Raw genomic sequence first — 23,548 nt, forward strand, 5'->3', positions numbered from 1 at the left:
GCTTGAACTGCCAACTTTGCAGTTCAAATTGACTTTGCAGTCCAGCACATTAACCCACAGTGCCACACCAGAACAGTATAAAATGAAAGGAAAGTTTCCATTCTTATCCCTGTATCCAATTTTATTCCTTAGAGATTCCTACTTTGCTCATATCTGAGGTATCCTTCCAGAATTTTTCTAAAACACAACTATTAGAGTTATTTTATGTATTATATAAAATAATGTAAGTCCATATCACTGTCCTGCTTGGTGGCCCAGAATCCCGAATCTGATCTGAACGCTTCTCCCACCATCTGTGGGACTGGAATTTTTTCACTGTAGCCACACCAGGCATCATATTGTTATAAATTTAGATTATTTTCTCTAAAGTGTTCTATATTTATTACATATTCATATGATATTTTGCATAACTTCTATGTTGTTGTTCTTAAGTGTTGTTGAGTTGGTTTCATCTTCTAGCAACCCTATATAGGATTTCCAAGTAGCAGTTGGTAGGTTTGACCCTACAAGTCCAATAATATTGTTATTACCAGTCCAGTTCTTACCCTACAGTGCCACATAAGAACTAACATTGTTATAATATATATTATTTTTTTGTGATAAGTAACTCAACACATAAGGAGCTCTGGTAGTGTAGTGGTTATGAATTGGGCTGCTAACCTCAAGGTCAGCAGTTCGAAACTACCAGCGGCTCTGCGGGAGAAAGATGAGGCTTTCTGCTCCAGTAAAGATTTACAGCCGCCTAGGAAACCCTGTACAGGGTCACTATGAGTTGGAACTGACTCCATGGCACACCACTACCAACAACAATTCAACACATAATAAACTTTTTCATATTTGAGATGATTTAACATAGACACCTGGAAAGGTCAAAGAATATTAATGTTTTCATGAGGATCACCAGCTTCTCTGAGCTTTCTGGCTACATAGCAAGCCCTTTCTTCTTCTTATCTGTCAAGATTCTTAGTTGCTCATAGTACATTCTATTCTAGCAAGTTTACACAGAAGGGACATCATAGAGAATATTGTAGTTGGTAAGTGCTGTCGAATCAGTTCCAACTCATAGTGACCCTGTATAGGGCTTCTGAGGAGTGAGTGGTAGGTTTGAACCCCCGACCTTGTAGTTAGCAGTCCTGTGCTTATCCTACAGCACCACACCAGGAGAATAGAAAATATTAAATAGCTTGGGAGGACCAGAAAATGAAGCTGGGATGCTATACAGCCAGGGACAGTACAGTCAGACAAAAACATTACCAGACTCTATGTTGACCACTTGTCCCTGGTAACTCTAGAGACTGGGTGCCTGAAGAGCCTGTTCTTCTACTACTGTCCTTGCCAAAAGTTCATGTTTTCCCATGTTTGGCTGTTGCCTTCCAAAGCTCACTTTCATCCAAAGCTCACATACATCTGACTTCCAGACATCTGAGTGTTTACCTACTGCTGCCTAAGTGCAAGGGATCCTAGGAATCATAACATTTTACCTAGGAAAGTAGACTTGAAGCAAGTCATTTGGAATAGGTATTGAGTGAACCAAGGACTTTTGGTGGTGCAGTGGTTAAGTGCTTGGCTACCAACCTAAAGGTCAGTGGTTTTCACCCACCTGCTGCTCTTCAGGAGAAAGATGTGGCAGTCTGCTTCCATAAAGATTGCATCCTTACAAGTCCCTTCAGGACAAACCCCCCTCTGTGGGAAGCGGTTATGTCACTTCTGCTGTTTGACACAGTCCTGGCAGAAGGAGAAACATCATGCAAAGCAGATGATTCTCAGGAGCTGGCCTCTATCCCATCTTTTGGATAACTCTGAATTCACTTGTAAATATATATAATATTGCCATATTCACAGCCTTTTACTATGAGCTCTGCAGACGTTGGGAAGAAACCAGTCTGGCAACAATTATTTCAACTTCAGTGGTTTGAATTCAAAGGGAATTGTATAAATTACTCCTTTCACAGAAAATCTAAGTACAAAGTAATTGCATTTGTGAGACCACAAAAGCAGATAACAAATTAAAGTCAAGCTGACCTACCCCTATAGACCTCACCACAATCAATTATCAGCCAGAATTCACAAACTCCCACTATTACATACAGGCACCTGCAAGAGTAGGCAGAAAATAGTGAACATAAGTGAAAGGTAGTTTTAAGTTAATAATCCACATTTCCTGCAACAATTAGCCAGGTGGGGCCTTATCCCTCACAGCTTCAAAAGAAAGAAGCATAAGAACACAGTTATTGAGCAATTTAATGAATACTCTAGAAAAACAAAATAATTAAGTAGATGTTAGTAATACTTTTACTATGAAAATAGTAGTACATTATGTAGGATAGAAGATTGATAATTAGTTAGTAGAAATAATAAAGTAGTGCAAGCATTGATGATTAATAGAAACATATTACTAAGAGGATGTAATCAGGGGTCTGAAAAGTGGAAATTATTTGTGTAAAGTTTGACTTAATCTTTTAGTGGAAATAAGAAGAAACAATTTATCATTTACGTAGGAGAGGAGAAGAAAGTCAGTTTGAACATCACAGAAATACTTTTGTCAAGGTTGTCTAATCACCGGGTAAAGGAATGTTGCTATTAAAACCGTGTAATAATTCAAGGAAAGATCAAAGTATCAATTCATTATGTACTGTGTAGTTTTAAGTATAAAAATAAAGATTTGCTGAGCCGGGGCAGAGAGAGAAGAAAAGAGAGAGAGCTCCATAAGCCAACTAAGCAGAGACTCCTCGATTGCTTTCATTTTCGCCGACTCTACGTCTCCTCTTGTGTCCTGCGACCCCGCGAGAGCTGGACTCCCGCACCCCTCCAAGACTGAAACTCAAAGGGAACACACGAACAGGCATGTAAGCTCACTGGTGACCGCATTGGTGTACATGTGAGTGGAAGTAGGGGAAAGTCAGTAATGAAGATATAAGTTGAGTTTGACCACGTTCCATAGACTCCTGTCGACCTCAAGATGAGAGAAACAAGAAGAAGACTGGTTGGTCCGAAGTTTGGGGAGACTTGGAAACTACTGAGCCCATGGAAATGGACTTAGCCATGGAGGGCTAGAGCTGAAAGTGAAGTGTCCAGTTGATACGAAGTGGGGGAAGATGCACAAGAAGCCCAAACTTGAAGATAGTATCTTTTTGGCCTAGCTTCGATGGCTTGGTGACTAGAGCTTGACTAGAGAAAGATAAAGTTAATAAAGGAAGCAAGTGGAAATTGCTACAATTTGATGAACTTAACCTATACAAAATACCAACCAAAAGGGAAGGAGCCTTCACATCAAGGATCAAGCCTATCCCCTCAGTATACAGAGTTGATAAGGATGGGTAACTTAGACATTGGCTACCTAAAATGGAGAGGGTTGTGCTATAAAGGCACAAAGAGGCTGGCTTACAAGTTTTTAAGAGGGAGTTTAATTTCAGAGTTTGAGGGGAAAGGTAGAATCCCCACGGGATAGTTTTCATCTTGTCTAGATGGGTCTGGTAAAAGGAGATGGGGATAGGATTCTTTTGATTCAATTGTGAATAATTGTTAACATAACAAATTGCAATTGTCACAACTGTAAAGGTAGAAGTTGTGTAACGTAAAGGGGGGAGTAGTTAATCTTACATTCCTGGAACAGAGGACTCTAGGACCATCAAGGGTAGTAAAGGTAGAAATTGTGTAATGTAAAGGGGGGAGTAGTTAATCTTACATTCCAGGAACAGAGGTCTCTAAGACCATCAAGGGAGAAGAGCATGAGTGGAATGTGGGACCCTCCTAACCGGAGAAGCAGCCGCACCAGAGATGGAGGCAGAGATGGTGACATGGAGAGATAGAGCAGCTGAGGACTCTAGACTCATGAAAAGAGAAGGGCTGTGTGCTGGCAACCAGAACGCTGGCTTGCAGAATGTTGTTCCCTTTGGTTGTTTAAATGATTATATATTCCTGAGTGTTTTTGTGTTCATCAAAAAAAAAAAAAATCAATAAATAAACAGAGGGAATAGAAGCAAATACTGTTGAATGATGTTGCATGGAGGGAATTGTAATTATTACAATGAAACAAGAAACAATAGGATGAGTGCAAAACTGATGTTCTCCCATGTAAACTATCACTCGATTCACAATAAAAGCTTAAAAAAAAAAAAAGATTACATTCTTAGAAACCCTCTGGGCTGCTCTACCTCATATAGATAGGGTCGTTATGAGTTGGAACTGACTCGGTGGCAATGGGTATTGAGTGAACTGATTTATAATGTTTACATGTCTGTTTTCTCTGCTCAGCATCTGTTGGTTAACACCCCCTTCCTCCTTTCCCTGTGTTTTCAGGTTTAAGATTGTTTTGTCTTCTCCTCTCTCTACCTCACACTAGTCCCACACCATTAAAATTAGACTGCATCTTCTCCCTCACACCTGCCACAGCCTTGTTGCCAGAGATTTTCTTCCTTAAAAATTTCAGAACCCAAATTCCCCAGGCCTGCCTAGCTAGGCTCAGAGCAAGACTCCTTCAGAGTGCAGTCATGGACTATGGGGACCTGAGTTGGGGTCATGTGGGGAACAGTAGAGAACCACAACCAAATCCTTTTTGACTCTTTAAATGTCTTTCTCCATGTCAGCAGAAATTGTTAATCCTGATGCTTCATGTAGACTAAGCAACAGAAAAAGTGAAGGGAGCAAAATTGTAAAATTCAATTTGACGTATTTCATCTCATCAGCACTGGACTGCAAGGTCAGCAGTTCAAACCTATTAGCTGCTCCTTGGAAACTCTATACATGGTGGCTGTGAGTTGGAACTGACTCAACAGCACTTAACAACAACAGCAGAGGCACCTCTGAAGAAAGGTCTGGTGGCCTACTTCTGAAAAACCAGGGATTGAATGCTCATCCACATCCTTTGAATTAGTGATGTGATTTCTAGGGCTCTATCAGAGGTAAAAATCAGAGATACAAATCAAAATTTTTATGCAAAGATATCCATTGAAGAGTCATTTATAATAGTGAAAAATAGAAACAACCTCAGTTACAAAGAGAATGCTGTTGTTAAGAGTCATTGAGTCAGAGCCAACTCATAGCAACCCTCTGCACAACAGAAGGAAGCGCTGCCTGGTCCTGTGCCATCCACACAATTGTTATTACTCTTGAGCCCATTACTGCTGCCACTGTGCTCCTTGAGAACCTTCCTCTTTTTCGCTGACCATTCACTTTACCGAGCATGATGTGCTTCTCCAAGGACTGGTCCCTCCTGGTAATATGTCCAAAGTATAAGAAATTAAGTCTGGCCGTCTTGGCTTCTAAGGAGAATGCTGGCTGTACTTCTTCAAACACAGATTGTTTTGTTCTTCTGGCAGTCAATATTCTTCTCCAACACCATATTTTAAATGCTTCAATTCTTTTATGGGCTTCCTTATTCATTGTCCAACACACATAAGGTTATTGAAAATACCATGGCTTGGGTCAGGCACACCTTAGTCCTCAAACTGACATCTTTGCTCTTGAACACTTCAAAGAGATCTTGTGCAGCAGATTTGTCTAATAAGTCATTTGATTATTTGTCTGATGCTTCCACGAGTGTTGATTATAGACCCAAGCAAAATGAAGACTTTGACAATTCAGTCTTTTCTCCATTTATCATGATGTTATTTATTGATCCAGTTGTGAGGATTTTTGTTTTCTTTACTTTGAAGTGCAACACATACTGAGGACTGTATGTAGTCTTTGGTCTTCACCAGTATTTTAAGTCCTCTTTGCTTGCAGCAAGCAAGGTCGTATCATCTTAATATTGCAGGTTATTAATGAGTCTTCCTTCAGTCCTTATGCCAAGTTCTTCATGTAATCCACTTTCTTAGATTATTTGCTCATCATAAAGATTGAATAACTATGGTGAAAGCATACCTTTCCTGAGTTTAAACCCTTCACTGTCCCTTTGTTCTGTTCGATGTACAGGCTCTATGTACAGACTCCTACTGAGCACAAATAAGTGTTTTGGAGTACCCATTCTTTGCAATGTTATCCATAGCTTGTCCTGATACACACAGTCAAAAACCTTTGCATAGTTAATAAAGCATAAGTAAGCATCTTTCTGGTATATCAGGCAAGATCCATCGGACACCAGCAATGTTCTCTTCTGAATCCAGTTGAGTTTCTGGCAGTTCCCTGTCAATCTGCTGTTGCAGCTGTTTTTTCATTATTCTCAACAAAATTTTACTTGCATGTCATTGATAATGTTGGATAATTTTTCACATTCTGTTGGGTCCCCTCTCTTTGGAATAGGTACAAATTTGGTTCTCTTCTTGGCATGCATGAGTGAGCACATCCAGAGCTGCATCAATTTGCTGAAACATTTCAGTTTGTATTCTGTCAATTCCTAGAGCCTTGTTTTTTTGCCAGTACTTCAGTGCAGCTAGGACTTCTTCCTCCAGTGTCATCAGTTCTTCTTCTTCTTCTTTTTTTTTTTAACTTTTTATTGTGAGTTGAGTGAAGTTTTACAGACAAGACCATCATATTTTTTGTTTGTTTTTAAATATTTTTTATTGTGAATTGAGTGAATGTTTACAGAGCACATCATCAGTTGTACATTCAACAAATCACATACTTTGCTTCATAACTTGGTTGCAGTCCCCACTATGTACCAACAGTTAACGGCATTCACCTCTATTCACTTTAACTATTGCATTCCTCCCTGTGTCTTGTTATCATAAATTCCTTTAATTTCTGCTTATCTGGAAGTGTTCTAATTTGATTGTTGTATTTGAGGGACAACTTTGCTGGGTACATGATTCTTGGCTGGCAATTTTTTCTTTCAGAGTTTTGTATATGTCACTCCATTGCCTTCTTGCCTGCATAGTTTCTACTGAGAAATCCAAGCTCAGTATTATTGGTTCTGTTTTGTAGGTAACTTCTTGTTTTTCCCAAGCTCTTAGGATTCTTTTTGTCTTTGATTTTGGAAAGTTTGATTATTATATGTCTTGGTAATCTTCTTTTGGGATCTATCCTATTGGGGTTCATTCAGCTTCTTGTATGCTTATCTTCTCATCTTTCATGATGCTAAGGAAGTTTTCTTCCAACAACTCTTCAACAGTTTTCTCTGTGCTTGTCTCTTCCTGTTTAGTAATTCCAATCACCTGTAAATTGTTACTCTTCATGGCATTCCACATAAATCTTAGGCTTTCCAAGAAACGTTCACACACACACCCACACACAGAGTGGACAGAGAAGGGCAGCTTGGACATTGGATACTCAAATGGGGAGGGGGGTTACAAAGGCAAGAAGTGACTGGCTTACAAGCTTTCAAGAGGGAACCTGGTGCTAGGGAGCATGGTGGAAGGCAGAAGCTCCAGTAGGTACTATTCAATCTGTCTGGGCGGACCTGATGAAAGGAGATACAGATGGGTAACTCGTGATACTGTAGTGAATAATGCTTATCAGCACGGATTATGAGGGTTGGAAATGCAAAGGTGGAAGTTTTGTAACAAGGAAAGGAGTGATTAATTCACCAGGATAGGAGCGGAGGTCTCTGGGACCATCAATGGAGAAGAGCCAAGAGCGGGACCCTACCCAGAGAAACAGAGATGCCTGAGATGGAGACAGAGATGATGATGTGGAGTGATGAAGCAACTGGGCATTTTGGACCCAGAGAGGGAAAGGGACTGTGGCCCGAAAACTGGGGGGAGGAGAGGGAAGTGTAGGGGGCAGGTTTCTGGGATATACCCTTTGGGTGGTTGATGATGCGTGGAGGGGATTGGAACCATGGCAATGAGATGATATACGATGGAATGAATGTACAGCTAAAGTTCTCAGATGCAAACTATCATATAATTCACAATAAAATATATTTTTTAAAAATCTTAGGCTTTCTTTGGATTTTTTTCATTCTTTTTCTCTGATTGTTCCTCTAGCATGCTAATGATGTTGTTGTTAAGCATACTGGTATTGAGAAATTGATTTTAAAGCTCACTAATTCAGGATTCCATTGCTTCACATCTACTCCTTTGCCCTTTCAATATATTGTCAATTTCTGAGATCTTAGTATTAGCCTTCTGAATTCCTAATTGCAGGTTTCATATTGTTTCAAAATTAGCATTTATTTTGTCTGTTTGTTCTTGTAGTGTTTTCCTGAATTCTTCTAAAGTTTTTTTTATTATGTTTTCCTTGCTTTCTTCGATCTTTCTATTGATCCTTTGAAGATATCTTGTTATTATTCTTTGAATTCTTTTTCAGTTAGCTCCATTATCTTTTTTCTTCCTCAGAAATGTTTTCTGGCTGTACATCCTGGTCATTTGTTTGAGCTGTTCTCTCTTGTTTTTTCATGTGAGTTAAAACTGTCTGTTATCTCTGAGCCATTGTGGGTTTGTTGTATTTGTAATAAATAAACAGTGCAGTTGTTGGACCCAGAGGGGAGAAATCTCTAGTGGGCTCCTGCAACTCAAGGAGCTCACACGGTGGTTGTGGAACACATATGACAGCAGAGTTCCTGGCCCTAGATGGAGTTCCTACTGGCTTCAGTGTTATCTATGTTCAGGGCATTCAATCTGGAAATAGTTCATGGAGGCCACTGATGGAGCTGGTTTCTGTGTCTGCTAGGACCACAGGGCAGCTGGGGTCAGGGTGACTGGCTAAATGCTGGTCTGGTGGCTCTGCAGGTTTAGTAACTCTGGAGCCAAGCCCACCTGCATCCAATCACCAAAGTGACACACCAAAGTCATGCAGCTAGTCCCCAACTCACACTGCTGTGGCTTCCAACCACGTGGCTCTGAACTCCCAAAGAGCAGGGTCTGCACTGAGGGTAAATGAGGGTGGGAGTCCCACTCTGGTCACCAAGGGAGCATGGGGAAAAAGAAGAAATTGCACCTTTTTTGCCCCCCCCTCCATGAATCTGCTCCACCAGGCCTCTTTCCACTGCCCATGCTGCATACAAGATGCTAGAGCCCCGTCTGGCCAGCCATTCACCAGTCAGTCTCCGTCTCTCACCTTCCCTGCTCAATGTGTCCTCCCAGCAAGCATTCCATCCACCTCGCTAACCTTTCATCTGAAGTTCAGGGTGACAGAATTTTCATCTGTGGCTGTTTTATTTTGTCTGTTATATCATTGTTGTAGAGGGTCCTTGTAGTGTGTCTGCCTAGTCCACCATCTCACTGGCAGTCCAATCATACACTTTGTTTCATCTCAATGATTGCAAACCCCTTCATACAACAACAGTTATTCCACTTCCTCTTTGGGGTTTCTAGTTCCATCCCAACCACATTCCCATCCCTTCTCAACTTTGTCTTTAGGTATATGTTGCCCTTTTTATTTGGAATGATTGACCATTCCTTGGTGAGCATACCTTACTAGTGTTGCCATCTATTCTATATAGCTATTTACTGCTTGACTGAAAATTGGGCCACAAGGGTAAGTTCCTTTCTAGACCTGAAGGGCAATTGACAGCCATAGTCTCAGGTTCCTTCAGTCACTTTCTGACCAGTAAAGCCCAGTCATTTAAAAAAAAAATAACTTTGAGTTTTGTTCCACATTTTCTCCCATTCTCTCTAGGACTTTCTAATGTCATCCCATTTAGAGCAGTTGGTAGTGGTAGCAGGGCACCATCTAGTTCTGGTCTGAGTACCAACGGTTCTTGATCATATGCCACCTCATGAAACGATTGAACATCAGCCATTTCTTTTTGGTACAGTGACTCTGTATGCTATCCAGCTTCTTTGGATGCTTTCTGCATCATTCAGTATTTTGCCCATAACATTTATCAGTAGTGCAATTGAGACTTGAATTTTTTCTTCAGTTCTTTTAGCTTGGGAAATACTGAGTGTGTTTTTTTCCTTTGGTTTTCTAACTCCAGCTTTCTGCATATTTCTTTTGCTTTCTTCCTGTATGATGTTCTTGATGTCATTCCACAGCTCTTCTGGTCTTTGGTCATTAATGTCTAATGCATCAAATTTGTTCTTGAAATGACCTCTAAATTTAGTTGGGATATGTTCAAGGTCATATTTTGACTCTCCTGGACTTGTATTAATTTTCTTCAGTTTCAGCCTGAACTTGCATATGAGAAGTTGTTGGTCTGTTCCACAGCTGACCACTGTCCTAGTTTTGGCTGTTGAGCTCTTCCACTGTCTCTGCCCACAGGTGTAGTCAATTTGATTCCTATGTATTCCACCAAGTAAGGAATATAATCAATATTTATTTATTTTTATTATATAATAAACATAATCTAATATGTTAAATTATGTTTATTATATAATCAACATAATATAATTGCTTTTTATGTTGTTTTAAAAGGTATTTGCAATGAATAAGTCATTGGTCTTACACAAAGCTATCATGTGCTCTCCAACATGATTTTTATTCACCAACACTATTTTTTTCATCTACTGACCTTTGTTTCCAACGTCTGCATTCCAATCACCAGTATTTATAAATATACCTTGATTGCATGTTTGATCTATTCAGACTGAAGAAGTTGGTAGAATTCTTCAAATTTCATTATCATTTGCTTTAGTGGTTGGTGTGTAAATTTAAATAATAGTGTCATTAACTGGGCTTCCTTACAGGCATATGGATATTATACTGTCATAGACAGACAACATTGTACTTCAAGATAAGGGATGGTGCTGGTGGTGATGTGCCGTGGAGTCGGTTCCGACTCATAGTGACCCTGCATAGGATTTCTGAAGCTGTAAATCTTTGTTGTTGTTAAGTGCTGTCGAGTTGATTCTGACCCATAGCGACCCTGTACAGGGTTTCCGAGGCTGTAAATCTTTACGGGAGCAGAAAGCCTCATCTTTCTCCTGCAGAACAGCTGGTAGATTCGAACTGCTAACCTTGAGCTTAGCAGCCTGACTTGTAACCACCATATGTTTGTCATTTAAAAACATATTTTAAAGAAATTTAATGATATGAGAAAAAATCATTAAAACAAAACCAACCTTGAAAATAAAACAATATGTAGTATGGTCCTGATTTAAAAACAAACAAACAAACAATCCTAGAAAGAAAAAAAACTAAAAGTGGGAAAAGACTGGAAAGAAATAAAGTATGTTAACAATGACTATTTATAGTGGTAGGATTACAGGTAAGTGGGTTTTTTCTATATATTTTGCAAGGAGCCAAGGTGGCATAGTGGCTAAGTACTCAGCTGCTAACTGAAAGATCAGCTGTTCAAGCCCACCAGCTGCTCCATGGGAGACAGATGTGGCAATCGCTTTCATAAAGATCACAGTCTTGAGAACCCTCTGGGGGCAGTTCTAGTCTGTCCTGTAGGTTCGCAATGAGTCAGAATTGGAAAGGCCAAATGGGAACTAGACGGTCAACTCCAAAGACCTTCACAACACACTAAAGAGATGATGAAGAGGCAAAAATAATGTGTTCTCCCTTCACTGCAGAGTTTGTCTCCATGGCAGAGTCTGGTTCCCTTTGCCATGGACATGTCTCCCAGAGTACAGTGTCCTCCCTTGACAGCTCACCACAGGGCTATCTTACTTCCTGTCTGTTCCCAGGGCCACATTGTCCACAACTGGAAGGTCCGGTGGTTCATCCTCCGACAGAACACACTGCTATACTACAAGCTTGAGGGTGGCCGGAAAGTGACCCCTCCCAAGGGCCGCATCCTCCTGGATGGCTGTACCATCACCTGCCCTTGCCTGGATTATGAAAACCGACCTGTAAGTGAGGTCCCACTTCCCAGCTCCTCCCTAGCCCAGACCTTTCCAACCTTTGTCTTCTTTTGTGAAGGTGGTGTGGGTAATGCAGAGAACTCAGTTATGACTGGCAAACCTGGTTTCACCGCCAAACAGGTAAATGACCTCGGACAAGTGATTGAACCTCTCTGAGCCTTAGTTCTTCAGCCATAAGATTCTGTAAAAGAATGATACCTGATAATCTCACATGCTGATGAGGCTCATAGGGAAGTGTTTTGCTAAAATGCTCTGTAGAGTAGGAGGTCCAACCCAAATGTAATTGTCGCTGTCTTGGGGTTTGGCATGATGACTTTCACTCCTAGAGGTATGTGAGCTCCAGAAGTCAGGAGTGGCTTCATCCCTACCATCAGCAAAATGTCAGTCTTGATCAATCGTTTGTCAAGGGCCTATTTGCCAAGAAATTTGCTAGGCATGACAATGGTAAGATTGCTTCTTCTTCGAGCTGATAATCTTGTTAGTAAAGTAAGTAGTTAGCTGAAAAAACAAAGAGAGTTCTAAATGGTGGTGCAAACCTTATTAGCTGCAGAAAACACTCAATTTCTGAAGAGGAGGAAGATGTCATTAGTGGCTGGCTGGACCAGATACAGTTTTGAGAGGAAGAGAGATTTGGGCAAGGATCTGAGAGAGAAGGGAGCAGGTGAACCATCTTGAGTAAGAAGTGAGGAAAGTAGCACTGTGCATAGAGCAGTTGGGGTGAATTCTGGGGATTAGGACTTCGGAGTGTGGCCAAAAGGGAACGCTGAGGAAGTAGTAGGAAATTGATGGAGCACCATGGAAGGGTTTCCAGTAAGAGAAAACGCCCTCAGGAAGCTTGACATGAGGAGCTAAGGTTCAGTTATAAGATTCCTGGTCCATCAATAAGATTCCTGGTACATGAAGGAAAGGTCTTGTCACTTTGTGGACTATTCAGCCTCCTTGAGTCGTGTGGCCCAGTGAGTTTTGCTGCCTGGCATTCTTTTGCCTGCTCTGGCCCTGGAGTGCTGATCTGACCATCTCTTCCCACAGCTGCTCATTAAGCTGAAGACTCGAACATCCACAGAGTACTTCCTGGAGGCGTGCTCTCGAGAAGAGAGGGATGCCTGGGCCTTTGAGATAACCGGAGCCATTCATGCCGGGCAGCCAGGGAAAGTCCAGCAGCTCCACATACTGAAAAACTCCTTCAAGCTGCCCCCTCACATCAGCCTGAAGTGAGTGCCCCACTTACTCCCACCCTTGCTGCTACCTGGCTTTACTATGGCCCCTTATATCTGTGGGGAGTGGGTGGGAAGGGGCAGGTCTTTCTTGGGGTCCCTGTTGATGATCATTGTACTTCAAGGTCTTCAGCTATAACCTGTTCATAGGTTTTCTTTGCCTGGGAGTGGCCCTACTTACCTACCCACTGTTATGCAAACTCTAGGGGCCTCTGTTGCATGTGCCCACTGCAGTGACTTGAGACCCCTTCAGTTTCAGCCAGAGTGCTCAGAGAATCCTCCCCAATTGAGTCATTGGTCTTGTTTTCAACCTGATGGCAAGAATGATGTGTTCTGGGGTACTTCATTTGTCCAAGAAACACTTATTGAGTGTGTGCTAAATGTTCTGGGGATGCACACAGGGATAAACCAGGTCTCAGCACATAAATAGCAAACATCTCCCATCAGCTCAGCAGCGGCCATTGTCCCACTGAACATAAGGAAAGCAGGGCAGTGGTGGAGGTGATGCTGTAAGAAGTTCACCTCAACAGCCCATCTGCAGAAAACACCCTCAGCTCCCCAGACAGCAGAACTGGGATTCTGATCAAAGACGTGGTATGAGGCTCACCCACAAACTCAGGTAGCAGAACTGGATTCCCATCAAAGACTCTTAACTAAGCACTGGAGTTTTGCTTGTGCAGCCTCTGTGGGCTGTTGTTGGTTAAATGCTGTCGAATCTGTTCCGACTCATAGTGACCCTGTATAGGTTTTCCATAAATGACAGTGAGCGTGGGGAGGAGTGGGGAGAGTTGGAAATTAGTTGGAGAGTATAGACTTAATGCAGTAGATAATGAAGAAGCATTGTGGGTTCCTGTACACTCTTAATTTAAAGCTCACTGTCTTAGCTCATTAGTCTTATTACAGAAATAATACCTACTTGGTATAGAAATATTAGCATATTTAGATGCATTCGGAAAAGAAAAGAAATTTCCTAAATCCTGCCTCTCAAATGCTAGTGTGTAACTGAATGCATCTCTTTCTGTATGGTGTGTATCACACCATCACACCGTTGGCCACTTGATTTATACCCTTACTGGAGGCTTTGGGCCACTGCAAGACCTACAGTGCAAACCCACCTGCTGCTCCATGGAAACCCTAGACAGGGTTGCTATGAGTTGGAACTGACTCAGTGGCACTTAAGAGCAACAATTTCTACCTGTCAGTGTGATGAGAATCCCCTTCCTTCCTTCTGTGTAGTCTCATTGTGAACAAGATGCACGACAGCAGTGGTGGGATCCGGCCGAGCCCCAACATGGAACAGGGAAGCACCTACAAAAAGACCTTCATAGGTGAGCCTGCCCGGCTCTGGGTGGGGTGGAGCAGCGGGGCCTGAGACTCAGCCATGGGCCAGAGCTGCCTGCTAGCTGACCAACCAACCTGCCGGAGATGGCACTGGCTGTGACCATAGCTCTGGGCAGCATGTCTGGCCTTCACGCTGCTCTTGGGTAGAACCTGGAGACTGCCCAGAGGTGAAGGTCACTGTCAAGCACCCTGAGGAGGTCAATCTGTAGCCTGTTGTCTGACCGGCGCTGCCCGTGCCCTGACACAGGCTCCTCCCTGGTGGACTGGCTCATCTCCAACAGCTTCGCGGCCAGCCGTCTGGAGGCGGTGACCCTGGCCTCCGTGCTCATGGAGGAGAACTTCCTCAGACCAGTGGGCGCCCGTAGCATGGGGGCCATTCGCTCTGGGGATCTGGCCGAGCAGTTCCTGGATGACTCCACAGCTCTTTACACGTTTGTAAGTTCAGGAGGGGATTCCTCCCACTACCAGGGCAAAGGGGGCAAATGGCAGCAACAGAGTTGTGGCCTGGAGGAGGCTGTCTTAGTATCGAGTGGTGCCATCACAGAAATACCACAAGTGGACAGCTTTTAGTACTACTTATGTTTCAGGCAGAGGATTGCTTTCTCTGTAGGCTCTGGAGGAAGGTCTTTGCCTCTTTTCAGCTTCAGTTTCCTTGTTCCTTGGGGATTTCCATGTGGCTTGGCACCTGTCTTCCCTCATCTCTGCTTTCTTGCTAGGCCTGAAATGCTCTTTTTGTATCTCCAAGGTGATATGGCCTTTTAACATAACAAAGAAAACCCGGTTCCAAATGGGATTACCACCACAGGCATAGGTCTTCAGATTTAGAACACATATTTTGGTGGGACACAATTCAAACCATACCAGATGCGTAGGGGTTGGGGCATAGCATCATCCTAAGTGGAGTGCGGTTTTCTGATTTGAGTGGTTTCTGATTGAGTGATTTCATTTCCTTGTAGTAGACCCAGATCTTGGGCCTGAGTCTTTCTGTAACAGTGTCCTTGCTATCTCCTTCTCACTAGGCTGAGAGCTACAAGAAGAAAATAAGCTCCAAAGAAGAAATCAACCTCAGCACTGTGGAGTTAAGTGGCCCAGTGGTAAAACAAGGCTATCTGGCCAAGCAGGTATGGCTGCCTGGTGAGCAGGGAGGAGTTTGTTTTTTCTTAAAGTGCCACCAAGTTGACCCCGACTCATAACGACCCTGTTCAGGGTTTCTGAGAAGCAGCTGGTTAGCTTGAACCGCCAACCTTGTGGTTCAAACTGACTTTGCAGTCCAGTGTATTATCCTGCAGAGCTACACCAGGACTCCAGGGAGGAGGTAGAAGGCAGAAAAGACTCCAAAAAGAGGGAAGGGCCAAGGCATAGAGTGCACAGATCACCAACCTGTGGCAGGAGCCCAGCACTATCCATAGAGAGCGAGTTCGAGAACAGGCGTGTGCTCACACTTACATATCAATTGTACTCACTACCAAGGAGTGCTGTCTAGGACAAGCAGTGATCACAACATTAGCAACAACTTCTACATCATTGCCCACTCTCACATGTGAGGAAGCTTCAAAAAGTTCATGGAAAAAATCCATTATCTTTTCATTCCATTTTTTTCATAAAACCATTCAATAATTTACCAGAAGAAAGGCCTGGCAAACTGATTCCCTAGAGACTGCAGCCAAGAAAATCTTGTGGAGCAGTGTTCTTTATAATATAGGGAGTTGCCATGAGTCAAGGGCCAACTCACCATGAATGCAGTCCCTGTGTCTGGCACATGACTGTGCAAGTGAACCTCGTGCACAACCACGTGTTTGTGCACACACCATATGTTGTGGAAAGTGTGTGTCTGTACACAGCTCAGCACCCTTCCCATTGTTACTCTAAGCATGTGCTTCTTGCTATCAGGATCCCCATCTGTTCTTATGTTAGTTACTGTACATGCAGCTGTCTGCTGAAGATCAAAGACCACAATCTTCACTAGGGTTGCACCTCAATGTAAAAAAAACAAAAATCCTCACCACTGGACCAATAAAAACATCCATATAAATGGAGAAAAGATTGAAGTTGTCAAAGACTTCATTTAGCTCAGCTCAACCTTCAACACTCAGGGAAATATCAGTCACAGAATCAAAGGACACCTGACCCAAGCCATGGTATTTTTATTGTCTCATATGCAAGTGGAAGTTGAACAGTGAACTGCAGACGAATTGATGCATTTGAGTTATGGTGTTGGTGAAGAATATTGAAAGTACCATGAACTGTCAGAAGAACAAACAAATCTGACTTGGGAGAAGTACAGCCAGAATGCTTCTGGGAAGCCAGGATGGCCAAACTTCGTCTCTCATATTTCAGACATATTATCAGAAGGGACAAGTCCCTGGAGAAGGATATCATGTTCGGTGAAGAGGAGGGTCAGAGATAAAGAGGAAGACCCCCAACAAGATTGGCATAGTGGCAGCAGCAATGGGCTCAAGCATAGCAACAATTGTGAGGTTGTTGCAGGATCCAGCAATGTTCCATTCTTTTGTGCATAGTGTTGCTATGAGTCAGCACCAACTGGATAGCACTTAACAACAACAACAACAGTGCAGCTGTGTGTCTATCCCCAGTATCCTGTTTCTTCAGGACTGATGGGAATCCTAATAAGGGAATCAATGGGAGAGACTGAGGTGTTACAGATTAAAGGGCTAGTGAAGGCTTGTAACCTAGGAGATGATGCTAAACAGTCACACATAACCCATGTGCGCACACACATGTTCTTATCTTCTTATACTTCAGATATTAACATACAATGGTAGTCATTGTCCTGCTTTAGCTGACAGGCAATGTTAAAGTGGTTTTATTGTACATGTGTGCACACATGTGTAAATACCTAGTGTGGCTGTAGGTTTGCTTGTGGACTAATTAACCTTTGTAAGGCTGAGGCACTTGGGGTCAAGTTTGGAGGTAAGTTTCCAGTCCATCCGACACCTCCAGCATCCCTTTGGACGTCATAATCTGTGCCTGGGAAATTTCCTCCACCCCCATTTCCTTCAGTCCTGACTCTCACTTGTTGTTGTTATTGTTGGGTGCCAACTCATAGCAACTCTATGCACAACAGAATGAGCACTGCCCCAGTCCTTCATTGTCCATGGAATTGTTGTTATGCTTGGGACCGTTTTGTCAATCCATCTCATTGGCCATCTCCCTCTTTTTCTCTGACCCTCCACTTTACCAAGCATGATGTCCTTCTCCAGGGACTGGTTCCTCCTGACAGTATGACCAAAGAACAAGTGATAATGTCTCTTCATCCTGGCTTCTAAGGAGCATTCTGGCTGTACTTCTTCCAAGTCAGATTTGTTCATTCTTTTGGCACTTCATGGTACTTTCAACATTCTTCGCCAACACCATACTCCAAATGTATCAATTCTTCTATGGTCTTTCTTATTCATTGTCAAACTTTCACATGCATATGAGACAATTAAAATTACCGTAGTTTGAGTCAAGGGCGCCTTAGTTCTCAAACTGACATCTTTGCTCTTTAACACTTTAAAGAGGTCTTGTGCAGCAGATTTGCCTAATGCAATACATTCTTGGATTATTTGACTGCTGTTTCCATGAGTGTTGTTTGTGGATTCAAACAAAATGAAGTCTTTGACAACTTCAGTCTTTTCTCCTTTATCATGATGTTATTTATTAGTCTAGTAGTGAGAATTTTTGTTTTCTTTACACTGAGGTGCAACCCATACTGAAAGCTGTGGTCTTTGATCTTCATCAGCAAGTATTTTAAGCTCTCCTTACTTTCAGCAAGCAAGATTATATCATCAGCAATCATATGTTATTAATGAATCTTTCTGCAATCCTGATATGTTCTTCTTCCTGTAATCCAGCTTCTTGGATTATTTGCTCACATACCATTTGAATAAGAAAAACACAACTCTGACACACATCATTCGTGATTTCACAACATCCAGTGTCCCCTTGTTCTGTTTGAACGGCTGCCTCTTGGTTTATGTACAGGCTTCTCATGAGCACAGTTTAGTGTTCTGGAATACCCATTCTCAGCATGCCCATTGCTTGCCATGATCCACACAGTTAAAAGCTTTTGCATAGTCAGTAAAGCACAGGTAGACATCTTTCTGGTATTCTCTGTTTCCAGCCAAGATCCATCTGATGTCAGCAATGATATCCCTTGTTCAGTGAACAATATTTATCTCTATTCCGTAGTGGTTACGAATCGGGCAGCGAACCTTAAGGTCAGCGGTTTGAAACTACCAGCTGCTCTGCGGGAGAAAGATCAGGCTTTCTACTCCTGTAAAGATTTACACCCTCGGAAACCTTTTACAGGGTCACTATGGGTCGAAACCGACTCGACGGCACTTAACAACAACAACAACATTCACCTTAACTCCTGCATTCCTCCCTGTGCTTCCATTACCTTCATCTTTCCTCTGCCAACCTCCCTCTCATTGTGTATTGCTGTCCCATCACCCATGTTAACATGTGTCTATCCTCTAGCTCATTAGTAATCCCCCATCATAGAATGTTTCTTTTATTAAAAACAAAACACTTTTATAAGTTTTTACAACATTGATTTCCATACAATATTTGCCCTTTCGTGATTGACTAATTTCACTCAGCATAATGTCCTCCAGGTTCGTCCATGTTGTGAGGTGTTTTGCAGACTCACCATTATTCTTCAGCACTGTGTAGTATTCCATTATATGTATTTACCAAATTTTGTTTAACCATTCTTCTGTTGATGGTCATTTAGACTGTCTCCATCTTTTTTCCTTTTTTGTCTCCATCTTCTTAATGTGTCTCTGTAGACAGCGTATTGAAGGATGCTGTTTTCTTATCCGTTCTGCTACTCTTTGTATCTTGACTGGTATATTTAATCCATTTACATTTAGTGTAATTATCAATAGGTTTGAATTGTTTGCTGTCATTTTGCTGTGTGTTTTTTTGTGGTGCTGCTGGTTTCTTTTTTTCTTCATAATTTTCTGCATTGAGTTCATTTTGTTTGTAAGTTTTCTTTTCATCTTCATTGCTGTTAATGTTTACTAACTCTTCCTGTTTTTCCTCATTTTTAGTCCTGGTGTAGCATTGTGGGATAATGCACTGGGCTGTAAGGTCAGTGTGAACCACAAGATCGGTGGTTCAAGCTCACCAGCTGCTCCCCAGAAACCCAATACAGGCTTGCTATAAGTTGGAACCTACTCCACAGTTAACAACAACAACAACAAATTTTGATGTGAAGGTGTATTCATTTTCTTTGAGGTTGCCTTGTAATTTATTAGTTTTCCCTCATTTAAAATAGTCTGTTTTATCTTGAAATCAATTTGACTTCTGTGCCATTTGGAAGTTCTGTATTTACACTATTCCCTCTTTTTGCTTTGTAGTTGACATTATAAATTGATATCTCTGGTTCCCTATTTTCAGTCTTGTAGGTTTGTTTTACTTTAAATACTTCCATATCTGAATTAAGTTTGGGTGGTGTTGTCATGTATGGTAATCTCAGATTGTTGTTTACTGTTGTTGGTTCTCAGTTCAAAACATTTCCTTTAGTGTATTTTAAAGTTGGTCTGGTTATTACAAATTCTTTTCTATTTTTAAAATCTGGAAATGCCCTAATTACACCATCATATTTGAGGGATAGCTTTTCAGGGTGTATGATTCTTAGCTGGCATTTTTTTTTTCTTTCAGAGTTTTATATATGCCATCCCATTACCTTCTTGCATGCATGGTTTATGCTGAGAAATCAAAGCTTAGTCTTATTGGTTCTCCTTTGTAGGTAATTTTTCATTTTTCTTGAACTGCTCTAAGGATTCTTTTTTTGGTTTTGGAAATTATGATTATGATATGTCTTGGTGATTTTCTTTTGGGATCTATCCTGTTTGTGTTTTGTTCATCTTCTTGTATGATTATCTTTTCATCTTTCATGATGTTAGGGACATTTTCTTCCAACAACTCCAACAACTTTCTCTGTGCTTATTATTGTATCTTTCTGTTCTGGAATTCCAATCACCTGTAAGTTATTCCTCTTTATAGTATCACACATAACTCTTAGAATTTCTTCATGTTTTTTCATTCATTTTTTCTGGTTGTTCTCTAGCATACTAGTATGGAGAGGTTTATCTTCAAGCTCACTAGTTTGGGTTTCCATTGCTTCTAATCTACTCCTTTGCCCTTTCAATATATTGGTCCAATTCTGAAATCTTAATATTTGTCTTCTGGATTTCTAATTGCAGGTTTTGTATTGTTTCAAAATTTGCATTTATTTTGTCTGTTTTTTCTTAATCATTTCCCTGAATTCTTCTAACTTTTTTTTTTTTTTTTTCTGTGTTCTCTTTGCTTTTCTTGATCTTTCTGTCAATCCTTGGAAGGTGCCTAAATATCATTCTTTTGGATTCTTTTTCAGTTAGTTCCATTACCTTTTCTTTCTCAGAAATGTTTTCTGGCACTGCATGTTGGTCATTTATTTGAGCCATTCGTTCTTGTTTCTTCATATAAGCTAAAATTGTCTGTTGACTCCAGGGCATTGAGGTGTTGTCATACTTATATTTAACTGATATTTGCATGTTGATGTGTTTTAGGTTCTCACCAACTGTCTCCTGTGGGTGTAGTTAGAAATCGGAAGCATATGCATTGCTCTTCTTTTGCTGTTCATGCACCTCAGTTTAGGAGAGGTTTTTGCTGGTGTTGGTTGCTGTCTACCATTGATCGGGTGGTATAGGAGCTTGTATTGGCTCTTGCCCAGTGGGTGAAACCAGTTTGGACTTCTTCCTTCAATACCATGTGTTCTTAATCATATGCTACCTCTTGAAATGGTTGAGCACTGATCAGTTCTTTTTGTTAGAGTGACTCTATGTATTCCTGTCATCTTCTTTTGATGATTCTTACATCTGTCATTGTTTTACCTTCAGTTTGCAACCAGAAGCTTGAATTCTTTTTCTTCAGTTCTTTTAGCTTGAGAAATGCTGAAGTGTTTTTCCATTTTGATTTTCTAACTCCAGGTCTTTGTGCATTTCATGATAATACTTGATTTTGTCTTCTCGAGCTACCCTTTGAAATTTTCTGCTCAACTCTTCTATTTCCTCATTTCTTCTAGTTGCTTTAGCTTCTCTACACTCAAGATCAAGTTTCAGAATCTTTTCTGACATCTGTTGTGGTATTTTCTTTTCTTATGTCTTTTTAATGACCTTTTTGTTTTCTTCTTGCTTGATGTTCTTGATGTCATCCTATAACTCCTCTGGTTTTCAGACATTAGTGTCTAATGTATCAAATTTGTTTTTCAGATGGCCTCTAAATTCAGGTGGTACATATTCAAGGTCATATTTTGACTCTTGTGGAATTGTTTTACTTTTCTTCAGCCTCAGCCTGAACTTGCATCTGAGCAATTGATAGTCTATTCCACAGTTGGCCTCTGGCCTTGTTTTGATGGTCTTTCCACAGTTGTAGTCAATTTTATTACTGTGGATTCCATATGGTGAGGTCTATGTTGGTGAGGTATAGTTGCCTTTAATGTTGTTTAAAATAGTATTTGCAATGAAGAAGTCGTTGGTCTTGCAAAATTCTATCATGCCATCTCCAGCATCATTTCTATCATGAAGGCCATATTTTCCAATTACTGATCTTCCCTCTGTTTTTAACTTTCATATCCCAATCACTAGTCATCATCAATGCATATTGATTACATGTTTGATCAATTTCAGAATGAAGACGTTGGTAAGGATTCTTAAATTTCATCATCACTTGCTTTAGTGGTTGACTTGTAAATGTCAATGATAGTGGCATTAACTAATTTTCCTTGTAGGTGTATGGGTATTATCCTATCACAGACAGCATTGTACTTCATAATTGATCTTGAAATACTCTTTTTCATGATGAATGCAATGCCATTCATTCCTCTTCAATTTGTCATTCCTGTTGTTGTAAACTATATGATTGTCAGATTCAAAATGGCCAGGGCCTGTGCATTTTAGCTCACTAGTGCCTAGGATTTCTACTTTTATGTATTTTATTTCATTTTTGAGACCTTCCAAGTTTTCTAGATCCATACTTTGTATATTCCAGGTTTTGATTAATGTTTCCGTTGTTTCTGATGAGTCGTGCCCCTTCAGTAAATGAAGTTCCCCAAAACTTTGCTCTAGTCATACCATTAAGGTCAACTCTACTTTGAGGCAGCAGGTCATCCCTAATTGTATTTTGAGTGCTTTCCAACCTGAGGGGCTCATCTTCTGGCACAATATCTGACAATGTCCTGCTGCTATTCATAAGGCTTTCAGTGGCTAGCCAATCCAAAGTGATTTGTCTCCTCTTGTTCCTAGTCTGTTTTAGTCTAGAAGCTCTGCTGAAACCTATCCATCATAGGTGACCCTGTTGTTATTGTTAAGTGCCGTCAAGTTGGTTCCGACTCCTAGCGACTCTGTGTAGGGTTTCCGAGGAGCTGCTGGTGAGTTTGATCCACTGATGTTGTGGTTCAAACCAAGCTTGCGGTCCAGCACATTATCCTGCAGCACCACACCAAGACTCCTATAGGTAACCCTACTGGTATTGAAAATATTGGCGACATAGTTTCCAGCATCACAGCAATACACAAGCCACCACTGTACAACAGATAGTTGAGTGGTGGTTCCTTGCCTCTTGGGTTCTACTAAATGTGACAATGTTTTGCTAAAGTGTCCCCAAGCAGGGGATGATGTCAGTCAGGGGAGCCCGTCTTGTGATTGCAATCTTCAGGATTCCTGCAGACTACTTTTAGGACAAGCCTGGTAACCCATAGGAGAAAGATATGGTTATCTGTTTCTGTAAAGCTTACAGCTTTGAAAATCCTACGCGCCAGTTCTATTCTGTCGTACAAGGTTGCTATAAATCTGAATCAATGAGAAAGCACACAATAGCTTTTAGGATGTAGGCCTACTGGAACAAGCTGGCTTCTTGGATGTTTGGCATCAGATACATGGAGATGGTGGGGAAGCGCCTTAAACACTAACTGATGAGCCTTGAACCCTTTTTTTGCCTCAGGGGCACAAGAGGAAAAACTGGAAGGTGAGGCGCTTTGTTCTGAGGAAGGACCCGGCTTTCCTGCATTACTATGACCCTTCCAAGGTGAGTGTGCTGCAGCCTGTGTCCGATACCTGTGTTCCCACATGTCCAGACACTTCTCTCCCCACAGAGCAGTCAGCTAGTTGTATTTCCTGCCTGTCTCTCAGTGCCTGTCCATTCCTTCCGCATCCAGGCTATTCACACCAAGGCCACTCTTGTTTCTCTCGGCTCCTATCTATCTCCACTTCATTATTCTCAGAGGAACAGCATCTTCTAGATTCCCCAGAGTGAGGTGGGCTGATAACAAGACTCTGCCCCCCTAACCTCTTGTCCTGGAGTTCTGGTGTGGTA

General features: G+C 41.5%; 1 protein-coding gene across 1 annotated transcript in view; it reads left to right on the forward strand.

Annotated features, from left to right (window-relative positions):
- Positions 1-23,548, forward strand: part of PLEK2 (pleckstrin 2) — a 38,826-nt gene that overhangs the window by 12,118 nt on the left and 3,160 nt on the right. Inside the window, exons 2-7 of the mRNA XM_006873053.1 lie at positions 11,454-11,618; positions 12,660-12,841; positions 14,081-14,172; positions 14,433-14,620; positions 15,205-15,306; positions 23,177-23,260. Coding sequence (XP_006873115.1) covers positions 11,454-11,618; positions 12,660-12,841; positions 14,081-14,172; positions 14,433-14,620; positions 15,205-15,306; positions 23,177-23,260 — 813 coding nt within the window. The remainder of the gene's footprint in view (positions 1-11,453; positions 11,619-12,659; positions 12,842-14,080; positions 14,173-14,432; positions 14,621-15,204; positions 15,307-23,176; positions 23,261-23,548) is intronic.

The sequence above is a fragment of the Chrysochloris asiatica genome, unplaced genomic scaffold (assembly GCF_000296735.1).
Source record: "Chrysochloris asiatica unplaced genomic scaffold, ChrAsi1.0 scaffold00221, whole genome shotgun sequence".
Classification (NCBI taxonomy): domain Eukaryota; kingdom Metazoa; phylum Chordata; class Mammalia; order Afrosoricida; family Chrysochloridae; genus Chrysochloris; species Chrysochloris asiatica.